The following is a 12,809-nucleotide window of genomic DNA, read 5'->3' on the forward strand; positions in this document are numbered from 1 at the left end:
CCTCTACGTCCTCCTGCTCCATGTTGCTGCTGGAGCTCTCCTCCTCACTGCTGCTGACATCCTCACAGCTCCTTTTCTTGAGCCGCCAGCAGAGCCCAAAGAGCAGGACAAGGACTAGAGGAAAGGTCCAGACCTGCCAGTGCTGCAAGGCAGCAAAGAGCAGGGCCCCCCAGGCCATGGCAGCTCTGCTCTTGGCTCCTCTGCTCCATCTGCTGCACTGGATATTCTGTCATGCACAGCTGTAGAGGGTGACAAGTTATTCTCATTGCCCCAGTGCAGGAGCACAACAGACCCATGGGGGAGCCCTAGTTACAGAATCAGCGAAGCCAAAGCCCACTGCACCATCTCCTCTGCAAAATGCTCCCTGACTCTGCGGCAGCTGAGCAGTCAGCACCCTATGTCCCCATTCCCCGACAAAGTGAGGCACAGATACTCACAGACACAGCGTTTGTTCAAACACACCATTTATTGGCAACTTTGCCAACAGTCAAGCTCCCAGAAGGAATAGACTCTCTTGAAAAGGCAGGGTGGGTGCTGTCCAGGTGGCAACAGGAGTCTGTCAGAAGCCTCCTTGCAATGGCCTCTTCAGCTGCATCGAGTCCCACTCCACAGAGTGTGCTTTTGCTGTGGAGGAAAGGTGCGGCAGCAATTCCCAGTGCTGGTAAAGCAGTGTCTTCTCCATATCCCGCATGCTCAGTTCTGCAGCACCAGCTCCCTGGAGAGCGTCTAGGATGGGCAGATTCTCCACCCAGACCCCACTGAACACACAGAGGCACATCAGCAGTGCCTCTCGCTTGGTCCCTGCACAGCCGGAGCTGCCAGCAAGAATTTCTGGGCCCATGTGAAATGCCATCCTGGCTGCAGTCAGGGTGAGGGGAAAGCAGGGCGAAACTCATCTTTGTCACCAATGTAGTTGTCACCGGCTGCTATACTGGGGACAGCATTGAGAGGAGAACGCTGCTGGTCTTGGCAGAGGGCTGCTGCGCAGGGTTTGCCCTTTCCTCTCTGCGTCCTGCATTCTGCCCTCTTTTTCCCTGCAGTATGAAGTGGTTGTCTGCCATCAGCTGTGAGCCACACAAACACAGCTCTGTGCCTGAAGACCTCTTTCAGCGGCCATAGAACAGCAGTCTTGTGAGCCGATCTTGCAGCTCACTGAACTCACGCAGTGCCTCAGCGTGAGCAGCTGGATCCCGTGCCAGGTGCTGGAAGAGGTTGAGTGGCTCGGCCGTTTGGAAGTCTGGGGGTAAGATTATCTCCTCAGGCAAGTTGTTGTTGCCAAAGAAGAAGTGGTCAAGGCGTTTCTCCTCCAGGCAGCAGCGCAGGTATTGCATGATATCCTGCAGCCGCAGCAGGAAATCCCTCCTGCGCCAGCCTGACAGGGGTATGGTGGTCAGGAGGTGCATCACAACTGTCTTCAAGGTATAGGTGGAAAAGCCTGTGCCCACCAGGATGCGGGCGCAGAGCTGCAGGCATTTCAGGTGGAAGCTGTTGTGCGGGGCCTGCCTGGCCATGTGTCTGAAGAACTTCACCTCTGCCCCAGCACAGCTCTCGGTCCAAATCGTGCTTGGGGTGAGGATGGCCTCTGTACTCTGGCTGCTCAGGAAGATGTCCGAGTCACCTTGCTGCACCCCAAACATCATCTCAACGAAGAAAGTTGTCCTGGAGGCATTTGTGAGCCGCAGCTTGCAGGACTGGCTGGAGGGCAGTAGATTCATTTTATAGCGATGCGACTGAGGCACCACCACCCAGGCTGACCTCACGATGTTCTGGAACCAGCGGGCAGTTTTCTGCACATCAAGGTAGGAGCCGGTGCAGAGGGTGCGTAGGAGGCTGGGGTCCTGGTTCCTCCTCAGCTCCTCCTCAGGGTGGTGGAGGAAGCACAGCATGTTCACCACCAGTGGGTCCCTCATGCAGGTGCACTCCAGCTCCACGCGGATACAGAAGTTCCTCGCCAGCATCTCCCTTGCAGTGCCCGGCTCCAGGTGGAAGGCGTGCCCACGGGGGGGCTGCAGGGGCACGAGCAGGCGGTAGATGATGTCTTCCTCACGGGGACTCCAACCTTCAAAGGCACTGCCTACCCCGACGGCTGGTTGCAGCACAGGCAAGAAACTATATGACAAGAGCCCTTGGCAGACATGGATGAGGTCGGCCACCACCTGCTCCACCACCCGGCTCCTGTAGACCAGGTTCTGCACTGGCCAGTGGATGCGCTTTGCAAAAATCCTACCCAGATCCCTCTCATCATCGGGATCTTCTCCTTCACTTTCTTCCTCCTCCTGCTCCTCTTCCTCCTCCTGGTCTGTGTCGCTGCTGGAGCTCTCCTCATCGCTGCTGCCATCCACCTCACGGCTTCTTTTCCTAAGCTGCCAGCAGAGCCCGAAGAGCAGGACCAGGACTCCAGCAACGACCCAGAACGGCCATTGCTGCAAGGCAGTGATGATCAGGGCTCCCCAGGCAAAGCCGCTCTGCTCCTGGCCCCTCTGCTCCTGGCTCCTCTGCTCCTGGCTCCTCTCCTCCAGCTCCTGCAGCAGCCGAGTCATCTCCTGCCTCAGGTACTTCGCACGCTGCTCCATGCGCTCATGCGTGGCCCCATCCAGCTCATCACCGACCATCTGTGGGTACTGGATGATGCGTAGCATAACCCGGATGATGAATTTTGTGGCAGCCATGGCCTGCAGGAGGAAGGAGAGAAAGGGTTCAGTAGGGCTGGGAGGGAGGGAGCTGGCAGTGGGGGGGAATGGGGATGGGAGCCACAGGCAGCTGGGGGCGGGTAGGAGAGGGAGTGAGGCAGCTGGGAGGCAGCAAGGCCTGTGCCCAGCCCTGGCAGCAGTGGCACTGTGCCCTTCCCAAGGCGCTCCCACGGGCGGCTGGGCCCTTGATGCAGGGTGAGAACCCACCCCACCAGGGGCCCGCGTTTCTGCCCCGGCCCTCGTCCGGCCCAGCCTCCCCACGCGTGCGCACTCACCGCTGGCCCAGGCCGTACTGGGGCAGCGCTGCCTGCTGGCGCCCCTGATCACCGCCCCCGTTGTGACTCGTCCCTTGTGCTGTCACAGGCGCCAGAGCGCATCACAGGCACGCCCGCCAGCCAGCCCCGGCCTTCGGCCCCACCCCGGCTCAGCGACTCGCAGCTGCCCTGGTGTACTGGTTAAGGCTGGGCTAGAGTTCACTTTCTTCACAGCAGCTTGTGTGGTGCTTTATTTTGAGTTTCTTATCATCTGCCTGCCCATGCCAATCTGACAATCACAGAATATTCTGAGTTGGAACGGACCCAGGAGGATCGTTGAGTCCAACCCCTGAGTCCAGACCGGGCAACCTTAAAGATAAATCATAGAATCACAGAATCATTCCGGTTGGAAAAGACCCTTAAGATCATCGAGTCCAACCGCGAACCTAACACTGCCAACTCCACCACTAAACCACGTCCCTAAGCACCACATCTACGCATCTTTTAAAGACCTCCAGCCATGGTGCCGCAACCGCTTCCCTGGGCAGCCTGTTCCAATGCTTGATAAGCCTTTCAGTGAAGAAAGTTTTCCTAATATGCAATCTAAACCTCCCCTGGCGCAACTTGAGGCCATTTCCTCTTGTCCCATCACTTGTTCCCTGGCAAAAGAGACCGACACCCACCTCGCTACAACCTCCTTTCAGGTAGTTGTAGAGAGCGATAAGGTCTGCCCTCAGCCTCCTTTTCTCTAGACTAAACAACCCCAGCTCCCTCAGCTGCTCCTCGTAAGACTTGTGCTCCAGACCCTTCACACTCTTCACTGCTCTTTGGACACGCTCCGGCACCTCAATGTCTTTCTTGTAGTGAGGGGCCCAAAAGTGAAGACACTATCCGAGGTGTGGCCTCACCAGTGCCGAGTACAGGGGGACAATCACTTCCCTAGTGCTGCTGGCCACGCTGTTTCTGAAACAAGCAAGGATGCTATTGGCCTTCTTGGCCACCTGGGCACACTGCTGGCCGTGGACCAACACCTCCAGGTCCTTTTTGGCCAGGCAGCTTTCCAGCCACTTTTCCCCAAGCCTTTGACATTACATGGGGTTGTTGTGACACAAATGCAGGACCCGGCACTTAGCCTTGTTGAATCTCACACGCTTGGCCTCAGCCCATCAATCCAGCCTGTCCAGATCCCTCCGTAGAGCCTTCCTACCCTCCAGCAGATCAACACTCACTCCCAACGTCGTGTCGTCCGCAAACTTACTGAGGGTGCACTCCATCCCCTCGTCCAGATCATTGATAAAGCTATTAAACAGAACTGCCCAATACTGAGCCCTGGGGAGCACCGCTTGTGACCGGCCACCAACTGGATTTAACTCCATTCACCGCAACTCTATCTTATTCCTCTAAAAGCATTGTCCAATTGCTTCTCGAATACCAACAGGCGTGGGGCCATGACCGTTTCCTGGGGGGAGCTTTTTCCACTGCTTCACCAGCCTCTCACTGAAGAGCTTTTTCCTAATATCCAATCTGAACTTCGCTTGACGCAGCTTTAAGACATTCCTTCACGTCCTATCACTGCACCCCAGAAAGAAGAGATCAGCACCTCCCTCTCTGCTCCCCATCCTGAGGAAGTTGTAGACAGCAATGAGGTCACCCCTCAGTCTCCTCTCCTCTAAGCTGAACAAACCCAGTGTCCTCAGCCGCGCCTCACAAGGACATGCCCGCTAGTCCTTTCACCATCTTTCTTGCCCTCCTTTGGACACATTCTAATATTGTTGTATCCTTCCTACATTGTGGAGCCCAAAACTGCACACGGTACTCGAGGCGAGGCCGCACCAGTTCTGAGTGTAGTGGGTCAATGCCTTCTTTCGACCGGCTAGCTATACTGTGCCTAACGCACCCCAGGAGATGGCTGGCCCTTTTGGCCGCCAGGGCACGTTGTTGACGCCTCTTGAGCTTCCCATCAACCAAAACCCCCCGATCCCTTTGCAAAGCCCATACACTTCCGTTTGCTGCCTAAGTTCCCAAAGGAGATTCCTGCTCAGCCAAGCCAGCCTTCTGCCCCTCTTGCTTGACTTGCGACACATTGGTATTGTCTGCTCCTGTGCTCTTAAGAAATGGCTCTTAAAAAGCGACCGACATTTATGGGCACCAATACCCTCGAAATCAGATTCCCAGGGGACTTTACTAACTAGTTCCTTGAGCAGCCTCAGGTCTGCTCTCCCAGAATCCACGGTGCTAGCGCTGCGGACAGTTTTTCCCATATCACCAAGGACTTTAAACTCAACCATTTCTTGATCACTATGGCCACGACTGCCACCAATCATCACTGCACCCATGAGACCATCTCTATGTACAAACAAGAGGTCTCGGAGGGCACCTTTCCTACTCGGCTCCCTTAGTACCCATATCAAAAAGTTATCTTCTAGGGGGGCTTCAGGAATTTCCTGGGCCTGTTCACGTCTGCTCTTTGATAGTCCCAGTTAGCAGCTGGGAAGTTCAAGTCGCCTGTAAGGATGGCATAGGGCGACCGCTGTAGAGATTTCCCTTGATTCCGTACAGAATCATGCATCAGTGTCATCATCCTGGCTGGGTGATCCATAGCAGACTCCTGCAAGAACATCCGCTTTCTTAGCTTTTCCCCTAATCTTTAAGCAGAGGCTCTCAACCATGTTGTCCTCAGCAGCAAGCGCTGTACAGTCCAAGCCCTCCTTTACACGCAGCACTACCCCACAGCGTCGCCTGCCCCGCCTCTCTCTCCTGGAGAGCCTAGCACCGTCCATCACAGCACTCCACTCACAGGGCTTTTCCCAACAGGTCTCACTTCTGCCAACGATGTCGTAGCTCTGGGACTGAGCCAAGGCCTCTAGTTCCTCCTGTCTGCTCCTCACACTGTCTACGTTGGTGTACAAACATTTCAAATGTGCTCCAGTGTACTCAGTACATCGTGGAGCAGAGTGAAAGCTGTCCCTAGCACACCGTTCCTCAAACACTGTCATGCCGTCCCATAGCTTATCACTAGTAAGCCTGGTTTTATCTCTTCCCCCGTTCAGAGCAGGTTTAAAGCTCTTTCAGTCAGCCCCGCTAATTTGTGAGCAAAAATACTTTTCCCCCGTTGCCCCACCAGCTCTTCTGCAAAATGCTCCCTGACTCTGTGGCAGCGGAGCTGTCAGCACCCTGTGCCCGCGTTCCCCGACAAAGTGAGGCACAGGCGCTCACGGACGCAGCGTTTGTGTGTTAAACAAGTGATTTATTGACATCTTTGCACACGGTAAAGCTCCCAGAGGGAATGGACTGTCCCGAAGAGGGAGGGCGGTCGCTGTCCAGGTGGTAGCGGCAGTCTCTGGTGCGAGGCTCCTTGCAATGGCCCCTCCCTTCAGCTGCATCGGGTCCCACTCCCCAGAGTGGGCTTTTGCTGTGGAGGAGAGGTGCGGCAGCACTGCCCACTGCCGACTGAGCAGCGTGCTCTCCATGTCCAGTGTGTGCGGTTCTGCAGCAGCAGCTCCCCGGGAAACGTCTTCAGGCCTGGCCCTGTGCCTGAAGAGCTGCACCTCTGCCGTAGCACAGCTCTCTGACCACGTGCTGCTGCTGGTAACGCTGGCCTCTGCCTACTCAATGCTCAGGAAGGTGTCCGGGTCATCTTGCTGCACCCCTAATATCATCTCAATCAGGAGGGTACTGTCGGAAGCGTTCATCAGCCGGAGCTTGCAGGAGTGCCTGGAGGGCAGCACTGTTAGACGGCAGTGTCTCGACCAAGGCAAAAACATCCAGGCTGCTTTTACCAATATCTGGAACCAGCGGGTGGTTTTCTCCATGTCGAGGTAGGGGCCGGTGCAGAGGGTGCCTAGGAGGCTGGCACCCTGATTTTTCCCCAGCTCCTCCTCGGAGTGGTGGAGGAAGCACAGCATGTCCCCCACCAGCCGCTCCCTCAGGCAGGTGCACTCCAGCTCGACACGGAGGCTGCAGTTCCTTGCCGGCATCTCCTCTGCGGTGCCCAGCTCCAGGTGGAAGGCGTGCCCACGGGGGGGCTGCAGGGGCACGAGCAGGCGGTAGACAGCATCACCCTCATGGGGACTCCAACCTTTGAAGGCGCCGCCCGCCCCAATGGCTGGCCTCAGTCGCGGCATGAAAGTATTCCTGGAAAGTTTTCGGCAGATACGAAGAAGTTCATCTACCATGTCCTCCACCATCAGGAACGGTTCTAGCTGGTCCAGGAGGGGCTTGGCCAAAATTCCGCCCATATCCAGTGCAATACTGGGTTTTCTTCTTGCTGCTCCTTATCCGCCTTGTTTCTGAAACTGCCCTCATTGCTGCTGCTGGCTGGCTCACGGCTCCTGTTCCTGAACCACCACCAGAGCCCAAAGAGCAGGACCAGGGCTCCAGCAACGGCCCAGAACTGCCACTGCTGCAAGGTAGCGAAGATCAGGGCTCCCCAGTCCATGCCACTCTGCTCCTGGCTCCTCTCCTCCAGCTCCTGCAGCAGCCGAGTCATCTCCTGCCTCAGGTACTCCGCACGCTGCTCCATGCGCTCACGCGTGGCCTCATCCAGCTCATCACCGACCATCTGCGGGTACTGGATGATGCTTTGCACAAACAGGGCGAGGAATTTTGCAGCAGCCATGGCCTGCAGGAGGAGGGAGAGAAGGGGTTCAGTAGGGCTGGGAGGGAGGGAGCTGGCAGTGGCGGGGAACGAGGATGGGAGCTGCAGGGAGCTGGGGGCGGGTAGGAGAGGGAGTGAGGCAGCTGGGAGGCAGCAAGGCTGCGCTCAGCCCCGGCGGCTGTGGCACCGTGCCCTGCCCGAGGCGCTCCCACGAGCGGCTGGGCCCTCGATGCAGGGTGAGAACCCACCCCGCCAGGGGCCCGCGTTTCTGCCCCGGCCCTCGTCCGGCTCAGCCTCCCCACGCGTGCGCACTCACCGCTGGCCCAGGCCGTACTGGGGCAGCGCTGCCTGCTGGCGCCCCTGATCACCGCCCCCGTTGTGACTTGTCCCTTGTGCTGTCACAGGCGCCAGAGCGCATCACAGGCACGCCCGCCAGCCAGCCCCGGTCTCTGGCCCCACCCCGGCTCAGCGACTCACAGCTGTCCCGGGCAGTATTGCACTGCATATGGGCGAAATTTTGGCCAAGCCCCCCTTGGATCAGCTAGAACCGTTCCTGATGGTGGAGGAGATGGTGGATGAACTTCTTTGTATCTGCCGAATCTGCCTGGCACCCACAAAATAGACACCCACTCGTCAGGACAGGGCTCCCAATGGCTGCCTTTAACAAAGAGACAGAAGCCCCCAGACCCTTACCAAACATAAAATCAGGTGACGTGACCCATGGATGCTGTGCTTCTTGAGATCCCATCCCGTGAGATGGGATTGGCTCCCTTGGTGCTGACCTCTGTGCTTGTGGACATGGCTGTGCTCTTGGTGCCTTTGTGACACCGGGGTGGGTGTGGTGTATATCCTGGTGGTGGGATAGGGCCTCTCCATGGCAGGATCTCTATTCCTGGTGTGCCACTGCGAGATGACGTTGATTCCAAAGAGACATGATGAGGGGGTGCAGGTAGAGATTGCCCATTGGGCAAGTCCCACTGCCAATAGACCACTGTCTTGTCCATGTCCAGCATGTTCTGTTCTGCGGTACCAGCTCCCTGGGGAGTGTCTGGGACTTGCAGATTCTCCACCCGCACCCCAGTGAATACACGGAGGCACATCAGTGGTGCCTCTCGCTTGGTCCCTGCCCAGCCAGAGCTGCCAGGGAGTTTCTCGGCCCATGTGAAATCGCCACCATGGCCACGGCAGTGCTGTCCTGGTTTCGGCTGGGACAGAGTTAATTTTCTTCCTAGTAGCTGGTATAGTGCTGTGTTTTGGATTTTAGTATGAGAATAATAGTGATAACACGCTGATGTTTTGGCTGTTGCTAAGCAGTGTTTACACTGGTCAAGGACTTTTCAGCTCCCCATGCTCTGCCAGGTGCCCAAGAAATGGGAGGGGGCACAGCCAGGATAGTTGATCCAAGCTGACCAAAGGGCTATTCCATACCATATGATGTCATGCCCAGGATATAAGCTGGGGAGTTGGCCGGGGGTAGCGATTGCTGCTCGGGGACTGGCTGGGCATCGGTCGGTGGGTGTTGAGCGGTTGTATCATATGTTTTAATTATTTTTTTTTTCCCCTTTTTCCCTCCCTTGGGTTTTGTTCCTCTCTCTCTCTTGTGGTTTTCCTTCTCATTACAATTCATTATTATTATTACTATTATTTTGTTCCAATTATTAAGCTGTTCTTATCTCAACCCACGAGTTTTCTTACTTTTGCTCTTCCGATTCTCTCCCCCATCCCACCGGGGGGGAGCGAGTGAGCGGCTGCGTGGTGCTTAGCTGCCGGCTGGGGCTAAACCACGACAAGTGCAAAGGGAAAGCAGGGCAAAAATCATCTTTGTAGCCACTGTGGTTTTCACCGGCTGCAGCGCTGGGGAGACCACTGAGAGGAGGACGCTGCTGCTCTTGGCAGAGGGCTGCTGCCCAGGGATTTCCCTTCCCTTTCTGTGTCCCGCGTTCTCCCATCTTTTTCCCTGTGGTATGAGGTCAGGTGAATGCCATTGGCTCCCAACAGACCCGGCTTCTCAAAGGTAGATCCGTGATCACAGAAGCCAAAACCTTGAGTACCAGCTACGCAGCCAGGCATTCACCTGTTCAATTTGTCTCCTCCTTCCTGAACCCCTTCCTCTGGGAGGATAGAGGAGAACGCCACCTGTGCTCCTGATCCTTTTAGCGTTGCTCCGAGGGAAATACAGTCTTTTTGGATGGTTCTAAGTTGCCTCGTCACAGTATTGTTAGACCCTACTTTGCATAGGAGGAGTGCACGATATCCTGTATGGTTCAGCAGGCTTGGCAGCCTCTCAGTGACGTCACAAACGTGAAGTCCTGGTGGGCAGCAGACTTCTCTAGAGAAATTGTCTGGGTGGCAAAGAGGTGCTTCGGTGCCTCTCAGTAAGGAACCTCCAATTGCTGATACCTTACGTGCTTTCCTGGTGGCACTGGTTCTAATGCAGGTGGGCGGGTGGCTCCGCTTTGCCTGCTTGACTTTTCCTGGATCCTGTCCATTAGTCACGTGCTCTGAATTCTCCAGACTATCGTGTCTGCATCCTAGCCCCTCTAACACCTCTGTGAAACCCTCCCATTATCTGGCATCATAGGTAAGTAACTGTAGCAAGACCAACGCCAGGGTCGTTTAGCTCAAGAAAGAAGCAGATGGATGGTGACGCCACAGAATTATGGCTGCTTTGCAGAATAGTAGTACGTGTGTGTTAAGTAGTGATTGGTGAAATCATGTTGTACCTGAACGCTAGAGAAAGGTATAAGAACCTGGCGTAAAAACACGTCCGGGGTGCCCCGATTTGAATGGGGCACCTCATGCGCACGAATAAAGAACTACTCTTGTCATGCTATACTTTGCATCCTAGCCTCTCTCCTGGGTCGGCACGGGTCGGTTGCGAAAGTTTCCTAACACCTCCCATGGTTGGAAGTGGCCGCGGGGACCGCCGGCACCGCCCCACTCTCCCAAGACCTGCCGCCTGCTGGCCAGTCCCTCCCACACACAGCCCAAGGGTGTCAGGGGCACAGAAACCCCCTCAGACAGCCCCCGGCTATCTGGCAAGCCTGATACCTCCTGGTGGTGGAGGGAACCACGTGCACTGCTCAGAGACGTTTGCAAAGCAGTCTCTCAAATGCTGTGGCAGGATTTCAGTGGCCAAACCCCATCTGCAGGATGAGTTGCACCCAGCGTGACTGAGTTCCAGCATGAAGCTTCACAGCGACAGTCAGACTGCTAGTTTGGGCGGCTCGTTGATCCAAGCCAGTTGTGAAGGTGGCTACTTCTCTAGGAGGCACATTGGCAGTGTAACAGGGGCAGCGATGGCTTCGGCAGACACTCAGTGACTCACTGCATCTCTTGCCACACCCTCTAGCAGTGCTACTGATAGGCGTTGGCATTTTGCTCTCGCATTGGGGTTGGAGGAGGGGTTATCGGCAGCTCAGAGCCCAGTGCCAGGAGAGACAGGCAGCATGAGCTGGCCCCAACTAGGCCTGCTGCAAAAAGGCAAGAGTAGGTGTTGTAACAGCACGGCCCTCGAAGAGCCTGGAAAAGCCATGTCCCTTGGGCTGATGGGCACCGGCCACCCATTGGGCTTCTTTAGTGCTCGGACACAGACAATTCTTATGATGTGACAATTATCAAAGATCTTGCAAATCTTCGCCTATATTCCGTCATTGGATTTCCACTGGAGGCGTCCCAAATACGGGTATGAGTGCACCTCTTCTGCCACACAGCTGCCGTCAGGCCACTGCGTGTCTCATAAATGTGGCATGGACTGCACAAGGGCATGCTTTGAATTGGAGACATCGCAAAAGCTTTCTTTAACCTTGCTGCATGTGTTAAGTCCTGTGGATGCTGTGGTGGGTTGACATTGCGTCATTGCCGTTTATTGGCATCTTTGCACAGGGTAAAGCTCCCGGAGAGAATGGACTCTCTCAAAGAGGGAGGGCAGTCACCGTCCAGGCGGTCACGGGAGTCTCTGTCACAAGCCGCCTTGCAACCAGCCTCTTCAGCTGCATTGGGGCAGACTCCCCAGAGTGTGCTTTTGCTGAGGAGGAAACGTGTGGCAGCAATCCCAGTGTTCCCCAGTGGACAGGCGGAATCTTTATATCCACTGTGGTCATCACCAGCTCTTTTGCATGGGGAGACCATCAGGACGAGGACGCTGACACTCTTGGCAGAGTGCTGCTGTGCAAGGTTTTCCCTTTCTTCCTCCTCCTTATTCTCCGTGCTTCCTCACTGCTGCGGTCTGGCTGATTGCTCCTTGTCCTGAGCCACCAGCAGAGCACAAAGAGCAGGACAGAGGAGAATACTACCTGCGCTCCTGATCCCTTTAACAACCTCCCCGAGGCCCTGAAGTCTCTTTTGGCCACCCTTGGGCTTGTCATCACAGCTTAGTTGGTACCCACATGAAAAAGCAAGAAGGCTAATAATCTGAGGGCCGTACAAGGCTAGGAAGTTTCCCGGTAACGCCTTCAACCCGAGCCCCAGGGAGGCGGAATGCTTCCCAAAAAGGCAGGTCTGCTCAGCAGACCAGGGAGTAGCGAATGAATTCTTTATTTTGCTTTGCCTGGGCATGTAGCTTTTGCTTTACCTACTAAACTGTCCTCTCCCAGCCCACCAGTCTTCCCGCTTTTACCCTTCAGACTCTCTGCCCCCATTCCACTGGGGGGAAAGTGATTGAGCAGCTGTGTGATGCCAAGCTGCCTACTGGGATTGGTTCACAACCCCTGGGAAGCCAAAGCCCAGTGAAGCATGATACCAGAGCCCACTGCACCAGCTCTTCTGCAAAATGCTCCCTGACTCTGTGGCAGCTGAGCAGTCAGCACCCCATGCCCCCATTCCCCGACAAAGTGATGCACGGACACTCACAGACGCAGCGTTTGTGTGTTAAACAAGAGATTTGTTGACATCTTTGCACACGGTAAAGCTCCCAGAGGGAACGGACTCTCCCGAAGAGGGAGGGCGGTCACTGTCCAGGTGGTACCGGGAGTCGCTGGTGCGAGGCTCCTTGCAATGGCTCCTTCAGCTGCATTGGGTCCCACTCCCCAGAGTGGGCTTTTGCTGTGGAGGAAAGGTGTGGCAGCACTGCCCACTGCATATAGAGCAGCATGTTCTCCGTGTCCAGCGTGCTCAGTTCAGTGGCACCAGCTCCCGCGGAGTGTCTAGGATGGGCAGATTCCGTGTGAAATGTTCCGCAGTCTCCCCTCTTTTTCCCTACGGTATGAGGTCATCATCTGCCGTCAGCTGTGAGACCCACAAACATAGCTCTGCGCATGAAGACCTCTT

At 55.9% G+C, this 12,809-nt stretch overlaps 1 protein-coding gene and 1 pseudogene across 1 annotated transcript; both read right to left on the reverse strand.

Annotated features, from left to right (window-relative positions):
* Window positions 1-1,106: 1,106 nt before the first annotated feature.
* Window positions 1,107-2,874, reverse strand: LOC140653340 (inositol 1,4,5-trisphosphate receptor-interacting protein-like 1). Its single transcript, XM_072865324.1, has one exon. It carries the CDS (start codon window positions 2,667-2,669, stop codon window positions 1,107-1,109), a length of 1,563 nt encoding a protein of 520 aa, XP_072721425.1. The 5' UTR covers window positions 2,670-2,874.
* Window positions 2,875-6,549: 3,675 nt separating this feature from the next.
* LOC140653418 (inositol 1,4,5-trisphosphate receptor-interacting protein-like 1) lies at window positions 6,550-7,562 on the reverse strand (annotated as a pseudogene).
* Between the last annotated feature and the right edge of the window lie 5,247 nt (window positions 7,563-12,809).

Source organism: Ciconia boyciana, chromosome 6, assembly GCF_034638445.1.
Source record: "Ciconia boyciana chromosome 6, ASM3463844v1, whole genome shotgun sequence".
NCBI classification, from domain to species: domain Eukaryota; kingdom Metazoa; phylum Chordata; class Aves; order Ciconiiformes; family Ciconiidae; genus Ciconia; species Ciconia boyciana.